General features: G+C 42.4%; 1 protein-coding gene across 2 annotated transcripts; it reads right to left on the bottom strand.

The window, feature by feature from the left end:
- Window positions 1-1,793: 1,793 nt before the first annotated feature.
- RIC3 (RIC3 acetylcholine receptor chaperone) lies at window positions 1,794-22,246 on the bottom strand. Of its 2 annotated transcripts, none has more exons than XM_054171805.1 (6): window positions 22,054-22,246; window positions 13,220-13,443; window positions 11,769-11,847; window positions 9,556-9,649; window positions 4,825-4,973; window positions 1,794-3,712 (listed from the first exon to the last, which is right to left on the bottom strand). In XM_054171805.1, the coding sequence occupies exons 1-6, from the start codon at window positions 22,199-22,201 to the stop codon at window positions 3,225-3,227; spliced, it is 1,182 nt and encodes a 393-aa protein (XP_054027780.1). In that variant the 5' UTR covers window positions 22,202-22,246; the 3' UTR covers window positions 1,794-3,224. The 2 variants fall into 2 exon arrangements, with proteins under 2 accessions (XP_054027780.1, XP_054027781.1); XM_054171806.1 differs by having other exon boundaries at window positions 4,825-4,970.
- Between the last annotated feature and the right edge of the window lie 359 nt (window positions 22,247-22,605).

Raw genomic sequence — 22,605 nt, 5'->3', positions numbered from 1 at the left:
AGGTCATAAAATTCTTACCTGTTTATCTGTTTTCCAAATACTATTTGATAACTAATCCTCTTTACAGTATTTGTGGGACCAGCACTGATCTTCTACCTTGTACTCCTTTTTTTTTGTTTTGTTTCCCTGATCCCATGGAAAGATCTGGAACCATTAATGAACATCCAGGAAGAATTAAGCACTTTTGTGGGTTTTTCAATCTAGTTTAATCAGAATCTTTAACTTAAACAGCACATGTGCTGCTTCTTTTAGCTTTAATCAAAAGTATAGCCATTTAATTTGCTAGGTGGGAAGCATTATAAGTAAAGGAGCATGTGCTTTTAATAAGCCTGACTGCTTCCACTGGCTGCCCACCTGAGCTGCTACAGTTTCTTTATCAAAGTCCTGGATTTGCTGATGTTCTGACCTATGATTTTGATTTACTTTTTAAACAGAAGTTAAGTTGAGAAACTTGATTTTGTTCACATAAGCTCTTCTAGAAGATGTCTTCTACATATCATCTCCTAGATATCAATATGGGCTGGGGGATGATGAAATTGAGAGAAGTCCTACAGAAAAGGACTTGGGGGTGCTGGGGGATGAGAAGCTGGGCATGAGCTAACAATGTGTGCTTGCAGCCCAGAAGGCCAATCGCATCCTGGGCTGTATCAGAAGAAGCAAGGCCAGCAGATCAAGAGGGATGATGCTGCCACTTTGGTCACCGTGATGGTTTAACCCACCCTCATTAACAAAAGTTCAGCTAACTCAGTCGGGGAAGCAAATGAAAAAGCTGTATTATACAAGCAACAACTACACTCTACAATGGAATGCAATGAATATGTACAAATACACAGTATTCACAAAGAGAGAACAGCACAGAAATCCTCCTTGTCCAGGAGGACACTGCCTCGCTTCCCCCCTAACCTCTCCCTCCCCTTTTTCCTCTGGTTAATTAGAAGAAAAGAGAAAAGGAGAAATGTTAGAAAGAATTCTGGTTAGCTCAAAGCATTGTTAAAAAGTCAGTAATGCTTATCTGCAAAGTTAGCTGATAAGAGTCTCTTTCCAGTGAAGCAGACATACCAGCAGACAAAGATGTGAGATTCATTAGAAAATACATCCCACACATCTGACCAATGAAATTCATTTAGAATAATCTCTTGTTTTCCTTTTTACACCCAGCTGTGGATTTGTTTGTACTTCTCCAGTCTCCTCCACAAAAATTGCAGCTATCTTTTTAAAGGCACAGCCTAAAACTCTCAGTCATGTAAGGCCTGGAGCCCTCAACACAGGAAGGACATGGACCTGAGGAAGGCCACAAAAATAGTCAGGGCTGACCTCTGCTATGAGGACAGGCTGAGGGAGTTGGGGTTGTTCAGCCTTGAGAAGAGAAGGCTCCATGGAGACCTAATAGCAGCCTTCCAGTACCTGAAGGGGTACCTATGAGAAGGCGGCAGAGAGACTGTTTCCAAAGGCCTGCAGTGATAGGATGAAGGACAATGGTTTGAAATTAGAGAAGAGCAGATTTAGATTGGATGTTAGGAACAAGTTCTTTACCATGAGGGTGGTGGAACACTGGAACAGGTTGCCCAGGGAGGTAGTTGAGGCCCCATCCCTGGAGATATTCAAGGTCAGGATCGTCAAAGCTCTGAGCAACCTGATTGAGTGGAGGATGTCCCAGCTGAGTGCACAGGGGTTGGACCAGATGACCTTTGAAGGTCCCTTCCAACCCAAATCATTCCATGATTCTAAAGTTCTCCAAATGATGGCACACTCTCTGCTAAAAGTGAACAATTGATAATGATGAATGTTGGAGACCCCTATGAGATGATCCTTTATAAGAATGTTTATCTGAAGAAACATTTCTGTTTCAGAGAGGGGAAAGCTGAAGCAAAGTGAGGAAAGGAAGTGTTCTAACAACATGGGAAATATCAATTTGAAGGCTGGTAGTAAGCTGCTGTACAAGCTATGGCTGGCTACATGCAGTGAGCATTTTCTTGTACCTGGGGTGGAGCTGCCAAGGCCATTGGGACCTCAGGACTGTGCTATTGAGATTCTTTGACATCACACAATCAACCTGCACCCAGCATCATATTCTCCTTTGGCGGTGCAAAGAAATATGAAGCCTTTAGCTCTGCCACAGCTTTTAAAAGGAGTCCTAACAAGTGGTCTCTGTGTTAGTAAAGGAGAATTCATTGGATTTTCATTTCATTTCTGCTTTCCTCACTAGTGCTATGATAGAATTATTTCTTGTCTCACACCCCAGTGCAGCATGTGCTTGCTGTGTCTATGAGGACTGTGGTGGCCCACCACACTAACTCACAGGACACAGCTGAATTCTGGAGTTACCTATGCTAAGGGGCCTGAAAAGAAATTCTGGGCTTCAACTTGTGTGTCAAAAATGACCTTTTAGTAGGGAGGCTGGAAGCCATCAAAATCAAAAACCAGATTTGACTTAGGATGCAGCCTGTGGTAGTCTTAATTAACATTACTGCACTTTGGAGCATGGACTTTGTTATTCATGACCTACTGTGTTTTGGCTTCTTAATCTATGAAGATAGGTGTTGAAAAACTCTCTTATATTTAATGAGGAAAGCCACTTATTCATGCTTTTACCAGTATGTCTTGCACAAAATTAAATGCACAAATTTGCCCAAATGAAAACAGTCAAACCTTTTACATTTCACATACCTTTAAAAGCAGCAAGAATTTCAAGTACACCACAAGCACATACTTGCATTGACAGGTAAAATTCTGAGAGTCTGCCTTTCTGTTGGCTGCAGTAGACCTGAGATGGCATCTATGTGTTCTCATGACAATGGGCTGGACTACTGCTCCACCTGCAGCAGCCATGGGACATAGATATTATAGATCACTGGCATGGAATAAGGGCAAGCCATATGCTTGGCAAGTTACATAGCAGCATGAATCTGTCCAGACTCACTGTTTCTACAGAAGAACCAAAACTGTTCATCTTCACATCCTTTGCACTCAGTCTGTCCACTCCTGTGGCTTTTAGTAGTGTTTACACTGTGAGAGCATTGTTACAGAGACAGAAGGATGGACAGATGATATTACTTGGAGTTAACAGCTTGCAATTCAGGTAGATGATGAGACTGATTGTTACCATGGGAATGAAATTGGTACAGGAAGATAAACACAGAGACATCTTTGGGAACAAAACCCACAGGAATGACAGTTTATGACCTCTACCTTCAGAATCTAAACAACATCGACTAGTGTCCCTGCTACTCAAGTGCTTTCATGGTGCGTTTTCTCAGCGTGCCCGTCTCATCTGAATCACTTGCTTGCTGCTTTTTCAGTGCTGCATTTTCATTTTCTGACTCCAAAGACAGATCCTCTTGGGCTGACTCTTCTGCTTCACTGCAGCTTTCAGAGTGGAATCCAGCGTTCTCTGCTAGGATAGCAGGATCATCATCCTCATAACAACAGCAGCACTCCTCACAGCTTTGGCTGTGCTGAAGGTCCCTCTCCTCTTCACTGTTGTCAGTTACCTCGTCCTTTTTCTGTGTTAAAACATGACTGACTCTTCCTATGGTGAGATCAGAGAGCAGGCCTTCATTGCACAGATACTCCTCTTCCATGCCCTCCATTCTTTCTGCCAGCTCTTCTGCAGAGGGCTGGCTCAGGTCAGGGTAATCTACCAGGATGGTGTCCTGTTTGCGCTTGAAGCAATCAGAATTATCATAGACAGGGTAGGTCTCTTCTGGATAACCTTAGGAGCAAAGTGATATGCAGCTTGAAGTATTACCAGCATCTAGAAGTAGTACTGACTTCAGTGATGGATGCACAAGTTTGTCAGAACAGTTGTTGTTAGCACTGCCATTAAGTATAATAGATTTAATGCCATGTATATGTCACAGTGTTAAATCCATGGCATGACTGTGCAAAACAGGATTTCTTGGGAGATGATGAGAAAATTCCACTCATTTTTAGGGAGCAAGGATATCAACTCTGAATTTCAGGAGTGACTGAGCTTTGCTGAGAGCTATGGGAGCTAACAGGTGAAAATATGTGTTTTAGATCTTTAAAGAGATCCTTTTTTGCTGGGTTGCTTTATTTCTGTCTACTGATTGACTGATTAAAGTTTTGAAGACACTTGCCATAAACAACATTGTTTATCAGGTTGAAAAACCAGGTATGTCAATGACTTGGTGCATTTCATTTTAAAAAACGAAACTTGACTTGCAAAAACAGAGCTCAAGGCCACTGTTTGTGCTGTATGTTTTGGATCATTTTTGAAAGGTTCTTCAAAAGCAAGGAATTAAGTCTGCATTTAAAATGACGATAGCGAGCAGCTCAACTAGAAGAGCTTGAAAACACATTTATGTAACACATAAACACCAAGGACCAGAAAGGACATGAAAATAGGTAAATTTTAAAAGACAGAGTTCCTGGAGTTGACTTTTACATCACTGGAGCAAAAGAAGGAATGACTAATCAAAAGTAAAAACTGTAGTAAGTTATCCAAAACATACCAAGTCTGATTTCCAAGGGTTTTATGATTCTAGGATTGTGCATGAAATCTAGCCCAGCAAATAAAAGGAAAGAGATAAACCTAGAGCAGCCAAGCAGCAGCAGATGGAGCATATGTGAATATTCATATGCCATTTTGGCAGCAGACAGTGTAGTGTTTATGCTACAGGAAATGCTCAGTGCCTCAAAATCTATTTTCTTTCTCTTATGGTGGGGAAAACAAACCACCTCTTGTAAAGTTTTGAACAGTGACTTCTGAAAAGGAAGGATAAAGTTAACAAAACAATTGGAAAGGGTAATCCTTACTCAGTTTTTCTCACCATGGTAATGGTAAGAAAGGCTCTTGCTTACCTTCCCAGTCCTCCATGTAAGGAGCTTCTTCAGCTTCCTTCTCAGGAGAGATGCCATCTATGAATTTTCCTTCTTTCATAACTCTCGTAATTTCTCGGAGCTGCTGAAGTAACCTTTTCTCCTGGTCTGTTGTAACATTTTGAGTTCTGCTAGAAAATATTAAGACACCAGACTTCAGTTCACTATTATTACAGACTACAAGCAGAGTTTGAACCCAACTGTTTGGTTCATCCCAACAGTCTGAAGAAATATGGCTGGAGTATGATCACTATTCAATGTGTGCACCGCAACTTGGTATAAAGGTTTATCCATTTCAGAAAGCCTGCAAACTCAAAACAGGTCAAAGAAGGCAGGCACAGCCAACACAAGAGCATGAGGAAATGACACACGAGCAAGACTTGGGGAACAAAAGACACTGCAGAAATTTCTGGCCTTTGCAAGAGTGCTAGAGAATTAGATGGCCATGCCCTGTTTGATGCTTTAGAAGGAAATGTAATTCAGAACCTATGCTACATTTAAAACAACTTGGGGCTGATCAAAATGTCTCACACAGACATTAGTCTCAAGAGTCTAATGATCCCTAATTATGACCATTAAAGGTATTAAATCTGCAAAGCCTCATTAAGATATGTCAGTTGGACAGATCATTCTGTCATACAGAGTCAACAATGCTGCCCAACAGGGAAGTGGGGGGAGAAGCAGGAAGATTTTAAAATGAAAAGAAGGTGTTACATTTAACTTGTCCTTCAGAATCAGAGGGAGTGTGGGAGAAGACTGAGCTTTTCATCAGACTAAAAGCAAACTGTAATTTTGACTGGTTCTACACTGCTGATTCTAGTAATTACCACTGCTCGGGTAATACAGTTGCTTACTGTTGTAGCAAAAAGGCTTCCAACAGATAAGATCAGGTAATCATTACATGTTATTTCCTCTGGAAAGAAACCTAGTCTCCTAAAAATCTATGGACAAAAGCAAAATATTTGGATGGTGGTGATCTGAGCTTTAATAACTCACTCAATAGGTCAGAATAAGAAACACACTGGCTCAAGTTAGGGGCGATAATGGTCCTGACTGTTGTGCTTGTTTGATCTTGAGCTTCAAGCTGATCTTGAGCAAGTGTTTGATCTCTGTGTAAATGCCAGGTCAGGCCTCTCAGAGGACTGAAACACTACTCTGGAGCTCTTTTGTATCTCACTGTCTTTTAGGTAGGAGTTATTACCCTTAGTTTCTCAGAGAGAGTGGCCCCGGCCTAGGCAGAATGTTGAACTGACAGTGATATGGGAGGCCAGACAGATGGTCTCTGGTGATCTCCAGACAGATAATCTTCAAGATTAGACAGCTGCTCTTTGAATATCAGGGGTGAGATGGGAAGAGAGGTGCTGGAAGCATAAAGGATTTTTGATTTAGCTCATAGGTATCTACTTAAACCTTGTCTCAGGAACTTAAAAACTTGCAGCATCCATCTTCAGTTTTTCCTCCTCCTACTGTCATGACTAGATCAGCATTTTAACAGGCATTTTCTGATACTCCACATGTATGGAAATGATGGTGACATGACAATTACTCCATGAAAGACAGCAGTCATACTGGTTTAAAGCCAGAAAGATTAGCTTCACACTGCTGGTTTGTTTGCTGGTGATCAAAGGTGCTGACCCTGGGCTAGATTTTGTGCACCACTGCACACACAGAGTTGTTTGCAACTGAATTTAGCCCAGGAACAGGCCCACTGGGTTCATTAGCAGCTACTCGGATTAAACAGTTTGACTGAGATCACAAGGCTAAACTCCCCTCTGCACTTTCCCTGAGGGGGGAGTCTGCCCCACAGCTAGAAAAGTTGATAGGTCCCAATGCTGTATGGAGGTTGCAGGGAGTACCCTCAAGTTGCGGTGACAGTTTGTTCCACAGAACAAGCGAAGGCATGAGGCAGTAACTTCTCAAAAACCTGGGTTATACAGATGTAGAATTTGAGATGTGAGTTAGGAGGCAGACAAAAGGAAATGCTTTCATCAGCTTACATCAGCTAGCTGACTTTGACAGAAGCTGTAATAGACCCTCTGCACGAATCCACCCTTTATAGACAAGTGTATGTAATTTGAATAGGTATCACCTGGATGCAAACAGAGAGGCCTGTCTGTTTAGCACAGTGGGGAGACAGGTGAGCTCAGACAATGGGATCAATCAATGCTGCTGCCTTGCTCAAGCATTTCATACAGGAAAATTCCTGACACATGGGATACCCTCATTAGAAAGTGCTGCTGTCTTACTGCAACACAAGGTCTCTCTATTTTAGAGAATTCCTCCTCCAGACACCTTGCTTAAAAGACCGGTTACCCGGCTGAGAGGGAGAAACCAGGCAACCAGCACCAGAACAAGAGGACACCGTCTCAAGCTGCGCCAGGGGAGGTGTAAACTGGATGTTAGGAAGAAATTCTTCATAGAGAGAGTGATTGGCCATTAGAATGGGCTGCCCGGGGAGGTGGTGGAGTCACCATCACTGGAGGTGTTTAAGAGGAGACTTGATGGGGTGCTTGGTGCCATGGTTTAGTTGAATAGATGATGTTGGATGATGGGTTGGATGCGATTCTCTTGAAGGTCTCTTCCAACCTGGTCTGGTCTGGTCTATTCTATTCTATTCTGTTCTATTCTATTCTATTCTATTCTATTCTATTCTATTCTATTCTATTCTATTCTATTCCAAAGCCCATGCACTATCTCTACTTCCTTTAAGGCCTCCAAGAAGACTTACTGTAGGATGTTGGCAATGTGTAAGACCTTGCTGCCCGCACATGGGAGGTTTACCAGGGCATAGTGGACTTTTGAATACCAAGAGAATAGAAGCAAAATATTTATAGTGTGAGGAAAGGTCATTAATTTTGCTGTGTTTGTAGCTTCAACACAGATATTTTCATAACGCTTACACATTGTAGAGTCCCAAAGTGCTCACCAATGGGTAAAATAAAGGTTTCTTATTCTTACACTTTGATCAGAACATATTAATAAATAGACCTTAAGTAATTTTTGTTCTCTTCCTGTTTCCTTTTTATTTAAACCTATCAACATCCAGATTGAATAAACCTATCCTTGTACTCTGCTCTAGTTACACATTTCTAACCATGCATTTTATTTTAAGACATTCATCCAGTATTACTGAACGTGACGAGTTCACAGTGTAGAACATTCAAGTCTGGGTATATTTGAAAAACAGCTATTTGCTCCATCTAGAGGTTCTCTTCCCCTTCTCTTTACAGAGGCTATATACAAAAATCTTTATTAGAATCAGAATCTGATTTCCCCTGAGACCTTTAGATCCATCTATATAAATAGTTTGGTGAACAAAGAAGGGAAGTTCCACTAAATGGAGGCTCCAAGCCAATAACAGAGTGGAACAAATACTGGATCAGACCCTAAACCCATTTTCTCAGTAAAAAACTATATCCTATCCTGATTTAGCACAGTATCTGGGCAGCTCATAAGCCTGTTTCTGGCAGCTTAAAGGTATCTGTAGAGCACCTTGTCAGCTCTCCAAACCAAAGATGAGCCCTAGTCAAAACAGCATCCTTCAGCTTCACTAGCAAAACCAGGGCAGCTTAGAGGTTCTCCTGCTGGACTCTGGCCTATCACGCCAGGTCTGGCACCTGGTCTTGCTAAGACAAGTACAGCTGCAATACAGAGCATGGGCCAAAGTGGGCAGAACTACAGGCTCCAAGAGAATGCAGTCTGAAGCTTGAGTAAACAAAACCTGCAAGTTCAGCACAGAACTGTTCCCACAAAATGGGTTACAACAGGCACTGGCTGATCCAGACAAAGCTAATGTGTTCCAACTTGAACAGACATCGCTTTTGCTTGCTAATGTCACCTTAATATTCGTGGTATTTAAATTTGCCAACACTGCAGCTGTGCATTGCTACAGTCCTTATGAAAAAGACAGACTTGTTTCCAGTGTTTCTTCAGCAAACATTAATGAACATCATAAATTTTTTAAGTCCTAATTTTACTACTCTTTTTTTTCACTCCTTTCATATTTAGAAGCAAATGCATGGATTTACTGGTTATGGGATGGAACTAACTTATGGAATCAGATTACTACACAGTCCTGCTCTTAAAGAAATATTTATGGGTATTCCAGCAGGCACTTACATAGATTATAACAGCATTTCTATTTAGAAAATAATCCAGAGAAGTGGAACATAACATAAAACAAATGGGTCTCTTAGGAATCATTCAGACCATTACTTGGGTCACACAAGACAGGCTGTTTTATATACTTTAAGTGCAGATGTTTTCTTTCCTATTTACACACACCTGTCATTATCTTCCAAATAAGGCACTGTACAATGGTGGGGGGTAGGGATATTTGCAATTCTGTTTAAAGAAAATGAAGTTGGAAACAAATTATTTATTTTAGATATAGATAGACTAGACTAGAATAGAATAAACCAGGTTGGAAAAGACCTTTGAGATCATCGAGTCCAACCTACCACCCAACACTATCTAATCAAGTAAACCATGGCACCAAGCGCCCCACCCAGTCTACCTCCAGTGATGGTGACTCCACCACTTCCCTGGGCAGATGCAGAAAAGAGAAAAACTGCAGAACAAAAATTGTGATGCTTCAAAATTCTGCACTTTGAAGCAGCAACAAAAATGCCATTTTAATACAGCCAATGTACTGAAGTTTCATTTCTAGTCAGAGCAGAAACTCTCCTTAAAAGGCCATTATTTGAAGCGTACCTGTCACAGTTAGGTCCCACTCTGTTGATTAATTTTTCCATAGCTTCTTCTGTCTCTCTCAGTTTTTCCTGGAGTTGATTGAGTTCATAATCAGCTGTAAAACAAGCAAAGTCCCAAGATCTGTCAGTAGGAGCTTTGAACATGTATCCTTGTGCCATTCTCACAGGTAACACATCCCGTACCAAACCAAACTGGCTGTGAAGAAACTAAAGCACTCCGCTTTAAGAGTTCTACCTGCTTCTCTTGGTACAAGGTGAAGACTATTGTCAGTGATAAAGCACCTTTTTTCCAAGGCTCCTGAGCAACCTCCCAGTAAGCAGCATGAGAGGGCCACTGTAAATGCCCTAGAGATTAAAGTTAGGGAAAATACCCCTCTTTTTCCCCTCTCTCCTAAGGAAACTATAGTGCTTTACTGTCTATTGCAAAATTAACAGCTCTCAAAGAATTTCCCTGTTAAGTCCTTGAGAAGAGAGACAAAAAGTCATTTGTGCATTTTCTAATGTGTGTAAGGTTTGAGAAACCACATCTTTGTCGAGGAGGTTCATGGGCTTGCTAGCATCCAGCCCTGCATGGGTGCGTCAGGGCAGCAGTAAGTGCTAATGGTCTGCCAGGCTGACTGGGATGAACAGGAGCTGTGTGGCGTTCGCCTGGGGAGCAAAGCACAGGATGTCCATGGCTGCACTTCTTTCAAAACGTGAGTCCATAGTACAGTAGCAGACACACCTGCATACATGCAGGGACATCCAGACTAGCTTTAATTTAGCCTAAAGCATTAACAGTAAAGATGCAACAGCACGGAAATCCACAGAAATGCTTGAGCTCCTTGTTTGGCTTTTGTAGTTTGCACTCAAAACCCTGTAACTGAGACTTTGCTGTCCCCCACTGCAAAACAAAATGAACCAGCTTGGGTTAGTTGCTCCAGGCATACTCATTTAAGCAGCACAAAGGTACAACTGAACTGCAATATGTAGGAATGGAGAAAGACATCCACACACTGCCTGCCTTTAGAAAGATCTCTATTCTGCAGAGAATGCCATCACTTAATGCATCACTGATACCATGATTTTTGCATGTCTGAGACTTTAAAATAGAGGAAGGGAAATGGCAAAGTGAAAGGAAGCTACTCTCTTCAGGTCACTAAGTAAGTGGCTACTCAGTCTTCAGGTTCCCAGAGCAGTGACTGGGCCCCTGCTCTGCTTCAACTTGCCATGAGTGCTTTAGGAATACAAATGAAGAGCTCTAGAAAAAGGCAAAATAATTTTCATCACTAATTCTCTGGGTTATAACGACGATAAATGTTTAACTGACTGCAAAGTTAGTTTCTCTTACTAAGCATCAGAGAAAAAAATACAATTACCATTGCTAATAAATTGCACAAAATTGCCAGGCAGAGTGCAGTGTAAGTGCACTGAAAAGACCATCTATAGCATTGAGCACATTAGGTATTCCTAATATACACATTAATGTCAGGATAATTACAGCTATGCTAAGAGAATTACCTTACTGTTAGCACGTTTATAAAGCCATAAGTACTTTTCTTCCCTATTACAATTTAGCCAGCCAAACACAGCACATTCAGATACTGTTACAGTAACTACTCATCCACTCTTCAATAGTAAGCTTATTAATTTATCTAATACATGTCTACAAATAGTTGAATCTATCCCACTGATGTTTAGGTAAAGTCAACAGTATTTCAGAATGCTTGATTTACTGCACTCATGAAACTCTGAGCATTGCAAAAAGGGGAGGAAAAAGGTAGGGAATGCCTGGTGATGGCTAAGCATTCACAAATTCAAACAGATGAAACTAGCTTTTAATAATATCTTTATATATACTATTACTAGAATATCACAGATTATGGAATAATTATAGATGGACATCCTATTATCCATTTTCAACTATTATCTACATAGCTTTTCAGCAAATCCATAGAGTTAATTCAGTGAACTTCATGAAGAGCCACTGCTTCCAGGAGGGATTGAGATCAGGCTACTATTGCAGAACATCATTAGCTGAACGAGATTAGAAAGTGACCACGCAGTAACTCACTTGAAATCTTGATCATTCCATCACAGAAGCTTCTGGCTTGCTTTTCATGGGAGAGAACAGCAACTTCACAGTGTGCCCAGAACTTGAAGAACACAGTTGGGCCATGCCTCTACAGGGTCAATAGCTACACAGATATATTATACCTCAGCATTCATACTCACTGATTTTCCTCTTCGCATTTCCAGGTGCAGCAGTAGGGCATTTCCGCTCTCCAGCAGTAGTTTTTCCCTTGGAAGCCAACTGATGAGTGAAAACAGATGACCCTTATATGAGTTACCACTAGAGTAATATATAAGCCCCAAAGGCAACAGAAAAAAGGATTAAAAAACCCTAAAATATGCCAGAAAGTAACCACAGAAAAGCACTCCCAGCAGTGAAACCAGATGACCATGAAAAATGCCTGGGAGATCTTGCCAACTCCTGAAACACACTTGGAATAAATTGTATTTTTAAGCACAGTGAAGGCATAACTCATCACAAATAATTTTGTTTCAGAATTATCTGTTCCTTTTTTTCTGTGTACAGGAGGGAAAAAAACAAAACAAAACAACACAACACACCAGGCAATTATTGTGAAATAAGGGACAGGTGCTGAAGGAATTATGTGACTCTGCTTGTCTCTCTTGCAGGGCTTTCTGCCATTATTCCTTACCAACTTTGTACCTGCAGCAAACACATTGCCTGGCTCTATACAGCAGATGCAGGCTATCCAATTCTTTTGTCTTCTCTGTGTTTTATCAGTTTATCCAATTCAATTTGTCCTTGTCTCTGTCTGACCAGAGCAGGCTCAACCATTTGGACACTGCTCATTCTGGACTCTCACTCAAAGGAAAAATCATTTTCACAAGTTCACTTTTCCCTCCTCCCACACAGCTGACTGTCATTGCCAACATGCAAGTCACATCTCTGTAACAAAAAGCTATGAGAAGCTCAAATTATGTGTGAAACACTTGAGAGGAGGTTGGGCTGTGCTTTGTTTTTTAAATTAGCTTTCAACCAGCTCCTCAGCTGGGGCAGCTCCAGCATGGTCAATACAATCTGTATTATTACAAACTCCCCTTCAACAACATGGTGGTGTTTTCATTCCAGAAGGTATACAAGAACTGTGCTCCCTCTCCCTCACTTTAAATGTGTAACAAAGTATGTGGTATGCCATGGGTTAGTTGTTTAGGTGGGTTGGATTGGATGATGGGTTGGACGCGATTATCTTGAAGGTCTCTTCCAACCTGGTTTATTCTATTCTATATACAGTATACATAACATGTAGTCACACCTAATAGAAAAGAAGACTATCTATACATTCAAAATTAATATGACATTGCTCTAGACATGCACATTTTCCAGGGGAAAAAAAAAAAGCCCTTTAAAAAATGGTCAGAGGTCAATACAGGACCACAACAACTCAGCCCTGCTTTCTCAGCTCCAGTCTTTGCAATAGCAAAACCCTCAGGACACTTCAGTCTTCCAACCACCAGTCAAAGGTCCAGCAGAAGCTGGTGGTTTTATTTTGAGCATGGCTGATATGGAACCAGGCACAGAAATGACACTATAATTTCTGTTTCAAGGTTTCTTTCAGTTTTTCCCTTGACATCTCAATTTAAGTTGGTCTTACCTTGAATAGAATGTACAAGATATATAAGAAGATGCCAAATCCATATATAGGGATAATCTGCCCCACAAGACCTCTCCCAGTTCCACCAGTACTTCCACTACCACCTCCACCTGCCTTGGCTTTGGCAACTGCTTCAGCAAGGTGAGACCTTGGAAAGTGAGGGGCAGCTGGACTGTTGGGAGTGGCCTGGTAATGCATCCTTGGTGGAAAGCGACCCAGCTTCCCTGCAAAAAACCACACAAACATTATTATCTTCTATTACTTTTCCTCTCTATTTTCTAAAGCTGCAGCAGGCATGGCTGACCTATTTTCTCTACTTTTTCATGCACCCCCACTGGTGAATGAAGTAACTTGTGTGACTGTAATTACTAAGCGTGTAAACTCAATCCTCAGTCACTTCCTATACACAGTGCTAAGAGTTAGGTATGCATAATTACTCTTTATTTTGAGAAAAACAGGCAGGGCAATTAACAAGACACTTCTTTGCTTTTTTTCTTTTCTTTTCCTTTTTTTATAGATATCTATGTCTCCAAAGATCTGGTATCAGTATCCCTAGCAGGATGAAAACCCAAACTCTTACTGTAGATTTAGATTAGAGAGCCGAAGCACCTCTCCTACAAGGACAGACTGAGAGAGTTGGGACTGTTCAGTCTGGAGAAGAGAAGGCTCCAAGGAGACCTTATTGTGGCCTTCCAGTATCTTAAGGGGGCCTACAAGAAAGCTGGGGAGGGACTTTATAGGCTGTCAAGTAATTATTGAACTAGGGAGAAAGGAACAAAAATAGAAATACGTAGATTCAGATTGGATGTTAGGAAGAAATTCTTCACCATGGGGGTGGTGAGACACTGGAATAGGTTGCCCAGGGAGGTGTCAGAGGCCTCATCCCTGGAGGTTTTTAAGGCCAGGCTCTGAGCAACCTGATCCAGTGTGAGGTGTCCCTGTCCATGGCAGGGAGGTCAGAACTGGATGCTCCTTGAGGTCCCTTCCAACCCTAACAATTCTACGATTCTGCTTCTGGTTCTCTACTCAAAAAACCCCACCCCAACATCCTATCTGTTTTCTGCTGTGAGGGGGATCTCTCAGCATTAGACAAAGACATGTCAATGTATAAACCACTACCCATGAAACACACTGATAACAAGTCTGCACTGTTTGTCCAGTACAGCTCTGGCTGTTGCTATGGCTATTGGCATAAGAAGTAGTATTTTACCTGACTTTTACCAAATGAGTAATGAAACAAAGTGGTGCACCTCCAACTGTTCTCTTTAAAAATGAGAGAGGTAAAACACTATTAAAAGAGAGATTGACTCTAGCCTGGGACACATTATCTTTGGCATTTTAGATGGAAAAAAAAATGGCTTCTAGCCTTGAGAGAGGCAGAGGTAATTTGACACAAGAAAGGGGAGTGAGCATAAATGCATGCATGGATGCTAGAGTAAGACTGCAGAGAGCCTGAAACAGTACTGTGGATCATTCAACAGAAAGCTACTACAATTGCAACAAATTTAAGCTCACACATTATTCTATTTTCTTGCTGCCAGCAATTCAGTAATTTTGCCATGAAATTCACTATTTTACTCCTCTGTGTACTTGATACCCTGCTTTCTGTCTCCACATCCAGTTTGGACTGGCACCTGCACTCCCATTGATTAGGCCTGAACTGAATCACTCAGCTACTCAGCCTCTGAGTATGGCAGCAGGAGGTGTTGGATGGAAGCACCAGAGATGGGGACTGCAGCTAGGCTGCAGCTCACCCCTGGCACACACAGCAGGAAAGCCAGGCAGCATGGACACTATTAGATGGTGTTGGATGATGGGCTGGACGTGATGATCTTGATGGTCTCTTCCAACCTGGTCTGGTCTATTCTGTTCTATTCCTATTCCTATTCCTATTCCTATTCCTATTCCTATTCCTATTCCTATTCCTATTCCTATTCTACTCAGTGGTGCTGGGGCAGGCTGCATATACTTGCATAAAGAAAACAAAATTCAGGTTTGAAATAGCACTGAAAACAACTAACTTTATTTCGGTGAGTACCCAGCTGCAAATATTTTTATGAGAAGCAAGACAAGAGGAAATTAGATTAAATCAACATTTGCTCTTGCTAGGAAATACCATCATAGGCAGCTCAATTCCTGAGCACAGAGAATGCCAGCAAATACGTATTAGGGAGTGGTATCAATATCTGTGAAACTGCCTGGGTGTGCCACCACTGACCAAAACCACTCTCAAGAGCAGCTCAGGCTCAACTTTGAGGAAGCTGTTATGATACACTTTAATTTCAGTGAATTATTCAAAGTCTGTGATGGAAAGCATAGCACCTTATTTACAAGAGAGTCTCGCTGCTGCAGCAGGAATGCCTTGTGGCAGTAGGTCACCGTGGAAATAAGCGTGATGTCGTGTAGTGAGCTGCATCACTGAGATGGGGATGAAACAGCAGGGTAGATAAACCTACATTGGAAAACATCTTAGGCAAATACTCTTTATAAAAAAAAAAATAAAGAAAAAACAGAAAACATTAAAAAAAAAGAATAAAGCAAAATATGAAAGAGGCGAAACTGTATTTAAAGAGAATAGTTTTCTGTATTATCCACAGGTCTCAATTGTGCTTTAAAAGATTCAATTCAATTAATCAGGCCAAAGAGGCACACACTAATAATTTCATTACCAAAACAATTTTAAAAGGGAACTTCGTGGCTTCTAGTTCTAAATCTTTAAAGTTTTATAATTATTTGCTAAAAATTAAATGTTGTTTTCCAGATCTTTGTTTTGTTTTGTTAAGAACCCAAGCAAATTATTGAGGAAACTGATGGCACAGGCAGCTTAAAAGCACCACACACACAAAGCTGTCAAGTGCACAGTACAGAAATGGAAATGCAGAACCATTTGGATGCTACTGCCAATTAAACAAGGTATCTCGTGCTATTGAAAAACCCAACCCTAGCACACACACTGGTAGGTGATGTGACTGGAGTCCACATTTCCAGGGAAGAAACAAACCTATTTCAAGTGAAAGCAACCACATCCTCTCCATCAATAAAATCTAGGGACACTTCTGTGTGAGCACAGAAGGGCACATGTTGCATCCTTGTTCACTGCACCCTCCAGCTGCCAGGGTGGATGATGAGTGCTTCAGCAGGACATTTTCCATGCTATGGGGAGGGAAGAGCACTAACCTTCACTTAGTTTTGAAGGATGTCACAGTGCTGCTCTGATTTTGAGATGTTTCCCAACTCCCCTATGACAGCCTCGGGGTTGACTTCTCCCAGATCTGACTGCTGCATACAGTAACCTCACCAAACCTGGGTTTGCAATATTTTTATCTAAGGTTTACCCAAGATGTTTAATAACTTGTCAGTTTAATCCCTCAGTCAACTTTGCAAACCAGCTAGAGGGCAAGCACAGCATGCTTTGTCTTATCCTGTCCCTTCGAATAGCTTTAAATCTAAAAGTGAAATTATGCCCTGCCTGACATCTGTGTTAAGAGACTGTGGGTTTCCGAATGCAGATGAAGTCATTAATATCAGTATCATCTCAGAATGACTGATATTTCATCTTTTAACAATATCAACACTCGACTGCAAAAAGCTGATCTTAGAAAGCTTATTTATAGCACATCTAATGCAACAGCCAACCATCATAATCAGACCATCCAAGTGCCTTCTTTGCCAAGACAGCTGTTACAAGTTCTACCTAATGCAGTTTAGGAATTGCTACTGAGCCCAACTTGACTATTTATAAAGGTTAACTCTTTGTACTTAACTCTTTGTCTAGATAATATGTCTGCAACATCTCAACTGCTGTAAAAAGCTGGGCTACACACAGCGATATATAGTAAAAAGAGAAGTTTGACATACAGTAGATATGGGCTGTTGCTACATCAAGTTTGCATTCCATTCATCAGGAGATTTATGATACAGGACATCATTTTAAAAATGTGTATGTTCTTCAGACCCCAGGGAGTGTAGGAGGAGGGCTAGAGATGGGAAATGGCAGTCTGGGAAGTGTGCATGACTTGTCCAAGCTGACAGCAAAGGATACTCTTCATATTGCTTGTCAAACTTTAACCAAGCTGCTCCTCAGTGGGACAGCACCCACCGTTCAGCTCGTGCTCTGTAGTAGGAGCTCTGCCTTTTTCCTTTGTCCCCATCCCAACAGCATGGTTACACTGCTTCGGTTTGGAAATGCTAATACAGTGGGGTTTTCTGAGACAGACGTTTCCTATTCCTTAGTGAGCACACAAAACACCCACAGTCCAACAGCAAAGCAGCTGGATGGTTTACAAAAGCTTTGACTGGAAAAATACCTGCCAGTGGGATACAAAACTATCCTCCTGGCTCAGCAACACAAATTCCAGTCCTCAAACTGATCTTCAAACTCTGTCTCCTACGATTAGGGATGCTGAGGTACCATTTACATTTTCCTGGTAAAATGTTTGTTGTAGTGACTGAAAAAGCAAACTGCTGCCTTTTCAGACAGTCACAGGGATCAGAAACGACAACACACTTCTGTGACAACCAGAACTCGGGAGTACATTTTTCTCCTCTGCGCTGCTGGACTTGATATTTAAGGAAGATGTGTGCTTTAAGCAAAGCTTTTGTTAAATAGGGTATGCTAGACTCCTCTCTGGTAGGTGCCAATAAAGAGGCAGTCATACTGAAGCCTCTGCCTCAGGACACTTGAATCAATCTTTAGCCCCTCTCAGCAGTGTATTTTCATAAAATATTTATTTTCTCTCTCACTTCAATGAGATGAATTGGCCCAAAGGGTTCTAAACCTGCAAGTGGCAACAGACTGAGAGAAACACAGACTCCGGGATAAAGTAACTTGATCTGCAGACTGAAAGTCTCCTCCTAGGTTTTCTTGCATAACCACCATGTTTAGTATCATAGCTTAGAATAATCTATACAGAAACTATTTTCTTGACATATAATCTAAATTTTCTTTCAAGCCACTATATAATTTCTGTTGCTAGTCTTTAAAACCCTCTAATTTCCCCGACATATCTTCCCACAGAAAGCCCAACCAATGAATCCATTTTCTGCACTACAAGTTCACATGTGGTTTGTTGTTGAGGCCACGCTGTTTCAGTATTACACACCACCACAAGAGCCAGGTTTTAGATTTCTTACATTTGCAGTCACTTGTATTTTTCTCTTCTTAATCTTTTTATAAATACTTCAGATTCTGGCACACAGTGTAACACCAAGATGAACTGGACAAACAGCATGCATTTGTTTAGTTCTTGCTCTTTCACTGACATTTACAAAATAGCTCGAGCCATGTTCCCAACAACAAAACTTCAGAAACCCAAAGAGAAAAGGTCACAAGGAATGAGAGGTTTGAAATCCTTACTTTAAGCCACTGCACTGTTCTTAATGGACCAGTCAAATGTTTGAACATTTCTAATTAAATATTGCAGGTGGACTTAAAAAAATCACCCACCACCACATACATAAAAACTACCCCAAATGGAAATACCTTAATTTTCTTAAATAAGGACTCCTGCAGGCAATGGATGCGTGCACTGCACAAATCCAAGCTGGGCAGAGGTGACACCTGAACAGTCATGCATTTTTTTCCTCAAAAAGCAGATGCTACTTGATTGTTCCTAAGAATGCAGACAGACTATACCCCTATTGTCACGGAACTGTAAGGTTCTGCTTAAACAACCAACTTAGAGGGGAGCTTTACAAAATGGCATGGCATATATTTATGAACATTAGACTTAAAAGAACTTTTTTAACTGTCAGTAGCTCTTTTTTTCCCCCCACCCCTCTTTTCCAAAAGATTTAAAAAAAAAAAAAAATTCTAATGCCTGCCCATGAAGTAAACGACAAATGTGATACATTCACAGCAAGTTCTTTAAATAAGGTCTTTCATATACATGAAACGATTACTGGGGAAAAGAAGAACCCTGCCTGCAAGATAATATTAACTTCTATAGTGCTATGCTCACAATCTTCCTAAAAGAGACCTTGGAAAATGGCTTTATTAGAGAAGCATTCCCAAGCTTAAAGCCTGTTTCAATAAAAAGCCTTCTGTTAACATCGAGTTCTAACAAACGGCAGTAAACTTTAAGAATGTTTTATTCAGAGGCATTTTGCCCCCAAGACTACAATAAGCACTTTATTAACTTCAAGAATGACGTGATTACTTCAAGGCCCTGAAACTTCTGTCAGGTAACTGCAGTTATCAGTTCACTGAAGAGGACAACTAATGACAGAGATATGAATTGAACTGTTCAATCAAGATTTATTCTTCCAATAAAAAAATAACTTCAGGTGAAATAAAGTTTGTTCTACAGAGCAGGTGTAATGAAATTCTTGCTATTAAATTGAAAATATGGACTATAAATTCTTGTCTGAAACAGATCAGCTGAGGTGAGGTATTATGTCCTCAGCCAGGTGCTGGGGTGCAGCAGAGCACACTGAGCACTGGCTCTGGATTAGGCACACACTGTGCTGTGCTGTCAGTTCCTTCAGGGGGATGGAAAGAGTATTTATACTACATATTGATGATGTAAAGAGAGTTTATGTTACCTGTTTTAAGCATTCAACTGTGGCAGCAATTAGTCAGCTTATGACAGCACTGCTTAAAGCAGGCTGGGCTAGAACAGATACTATCATTCATCAGGCAGATGACACTGCAAAGAATGTCATTTGGTTGTTTTTAATTTTTCTGCCAGATCAATTTCATCCAGTCCATCCTGCAGCCAAAGAAATAAGCACCAGAACATTAAGTGACAACTGCCCAAGACTGCACTGCTGTGGGAAAGAGAATCACAGAATGGTAAGAGTTAGAAGGGACTTGCAGAGATCATCTAGTCCAACCACACTGCTAAGGCAGGCACACCTAGACTGGATTGCACAGGAAGACATCGAGGCTAATTTGGAAAGAGGAGACAACACAACCTCTCTGGGTAGCCTGTTCCTGTTTGTCAAATGTCTGTCATCCAGTATCACTGTGACATTGGAGTCAGGAGCTGAAGAGGGGCAGAAGTTAAGGGAGAGCCAGTATCACCTCTCAGAGCATCAGCTCCCATCCCTGCTTCTGGCAGGCGACTCCACAGCCCCTGTGCTCTCTGCTGGGCCTTTGTAGAGCTCTTCACAGTACTGCTCATGATATGCTGCCAAAAAAATCGGCTACCATTCAGGTTTTCATCATTAAGACATTCTGCAGTGAAACTATAAACATGCAGACCTACACTACTGATGAACCTATGTATAAGCCAGGCATAGGACCAACACAGGACCAACAGCAAAACCATGGATAAAATGCAAAGCAAATTTGTCTTCATTACCTCACCAACCAGGGGATCCTTGAAGCAATACCCCAGCAGAAGCACACAAGCAGGCATGGTCCGTGCTAGAGGATCACCAAACCTGCCATTTCTACCTTTTACCAGGATTCACACAGGTGTAATTTATCACTATGCTTTGGCCCACAGCAGGGCAAGAATCTCAAGCATGTTCAACAGACTGCTTAAAGTCTATCACAGATGTATCTTATTGAAACAATTTCTACTTGTTAAACAACCATTAGTGTGATAGCACAGTTTTCTACACCCCAGCAGAAAATCACTTAATCTTATTGACAACTCTCCTTGTCCTTCTGCTGTTATTATATAATAACTCACATTCAAGTTCTTAAAGACCAGGAATATACACAACCATGGAAGGGCAGCCACGTATTTCAGCTCAACATAACATTGTTTTCAGCAGTAACTTCAGCTTCAATGTCCTAGAAAAACCTGGTCAAATTATATCAATGTCATTGAAGCATATGGTCACACAAGAACCAGCTGCTGCAAGCCTGCAGAAGATGGCAGCCACCAAACACAGGTCCCTGTGCACCACCACAAGCTGCAAGGCCTCTGTATTTCCAACAGCCTCACCTCCGGCTTGCAGGCAGCCCTGGGGAAAACTCTTTCTCTGCCAAGACCTATGGGGGGCTATGACACTACCTACCTGGGTGAAGTGTCTTGGGTAGAAAAATATACATTAAAAAGCAATGGGCATGAAAAGAATGGGACATGCTTGTATGAACTCATTCTTCTAGAACTTAAGAGGGACCATGTGGAGAGGGAGGACACAGCAGGAGGGCTGCACAGGTAAGGATGAGAGTCTAAATGAGTCACCATGTGGCACATCTTTAGGAGAATCTGGTGCATGGAAGCCAAGCTTTAAATGCTAGAATAGGAAACTAAACAATGAAGACAACTCAAATGAACTTTTATTTCATATGCAACAACAAAACCATTCCGTACAGAAAATAACAAAATAATAGAGCTTTCAAATAAAAAGGGATGTATCACAATGGGGAAAAAAATAGTATGTCTCTGTTCAGCAGCTTTAGTACCTCACTTGCATAAACCAAATAAAATTAAAACTGTAGTATTTTTAACTACCGGGAGTTTAAAGCAAAAGAAAGAGGCAGCTCACGGCAGCTGTGCCACTCCGCACGTCACTGAAGTGTGGGTAGGAGTGAATGACCCGGGTACCAGTAACGGGAAGAATGAGCCACACTACGCTTTCATACCAGGCGGCACAGCACCTGCAGCCGCGCTGTGCAGCCCAGGCTCTCTCACAAACGACCTGGCCACCGGCAGCATCACCCCGGGGCCGCGGCGCTCAGGGGCCGGAACCAGCGTGGCCCACAGCCGACTGCCCGGCGAGCCCTCCCCAGCCTCACCGCCAAGCCACCGCCCACGCTTTACGTTCGGCCCCCGAACAGAGACTTCGCCGTTCCAGGGCGGTAGGGCCGGGCGGCGAGGAGCGACCCTCCCTCGCCTCAGCGGAGCCGCCGGCGGCGGCCCGCGGCAGCCTCTTACCCTCGGGCGGCGCGGGCGCTGCGAGCGGCGCAGCCCCGGGCTCCTGCCTCCCGCCGCCCCGCGACAAGAAGGTCCGCGGCAGGAGGAGGGAGACGCAGAGCACCAGGCAGGAGACCATGGCCACCCTGCAGCACGTCGAGTACGCCATGGCGCAGAGCGGTCCCCGTGCCGGTATCGCGCCGCCGGCCTCTGCGCAGGTGCGGGCAGAGCGCAGGCGCGGTGCAGGGGCAGCGGCCGGCGGGAGCCTGAGGGAGGCTTGGGGCGGGTACGGTGGGGTCTTCCTGGGCAGCCACGTGAGGGGGCGCTGGGGAGCGGGAGGCATCTGGGGTGCGTTGGGCTCCTGTGGAAGCGGCCCCGAAACCACAAAGCGCAAGGCAGGAGGGAGCACGTGGAAGCCCTCTCTCCGTTCCCACCATAAGTGTTTCCCAGACTGCGTCCGTCCTCACGTGGCTATAGCCCTGCAAACTTAACGGGGGGGAAAGGAAAAAAAACCACTATTTTTCCACCTTTTCCTCCCCAGTGAAGGGTTGCATTGGTGTCATAAGTGGTCTT

Source organism: Dryobates pubescens, chromosome 22 (assembly GCF_014839835.1).
Source record: "Dryobates pubescens isolate bDryPub1 chromosome 22, bDryPub1.pri, whole genome shotgun sequence".
Lineage (NCBI taxonomy): Eukaryota > Metazoa > Chordata > Aves > Piciformes > Picidae > Dryobates > Dryobates pubescens.
This window is presented reverse-complemented; position numbering and strand designations above follow the sequence as displayed.

What these genes read in the sequence shown, in the direction of transcription:
- RIC3 (XM_054171805.1), bottom strand. Translation starts at nt 22,201, where the DNA reads ATGGCGTACTCGACGTGCTGCAGGGTGGCCATGGTCTCCTGCCTGGTG. An exon ending in AGCGCCCGCGCCGCCCGAGG is followed by an intron (nt 13,444 to 22,053) that starts GTAAGAGGCTGC and finishes GGTTTTTTGCAG; the next exon opens with GGAAGCTGGGTCGCTTTCCA. An exon ending in GTGGGACCTAACTGTGACAG is followed by an intron (nt 4,974 to 9,555) that starts GTACGCTTCAAA and finishes AATATTTTCTAG; the next exon opens with CAGAACTCAAAATGTTACAA.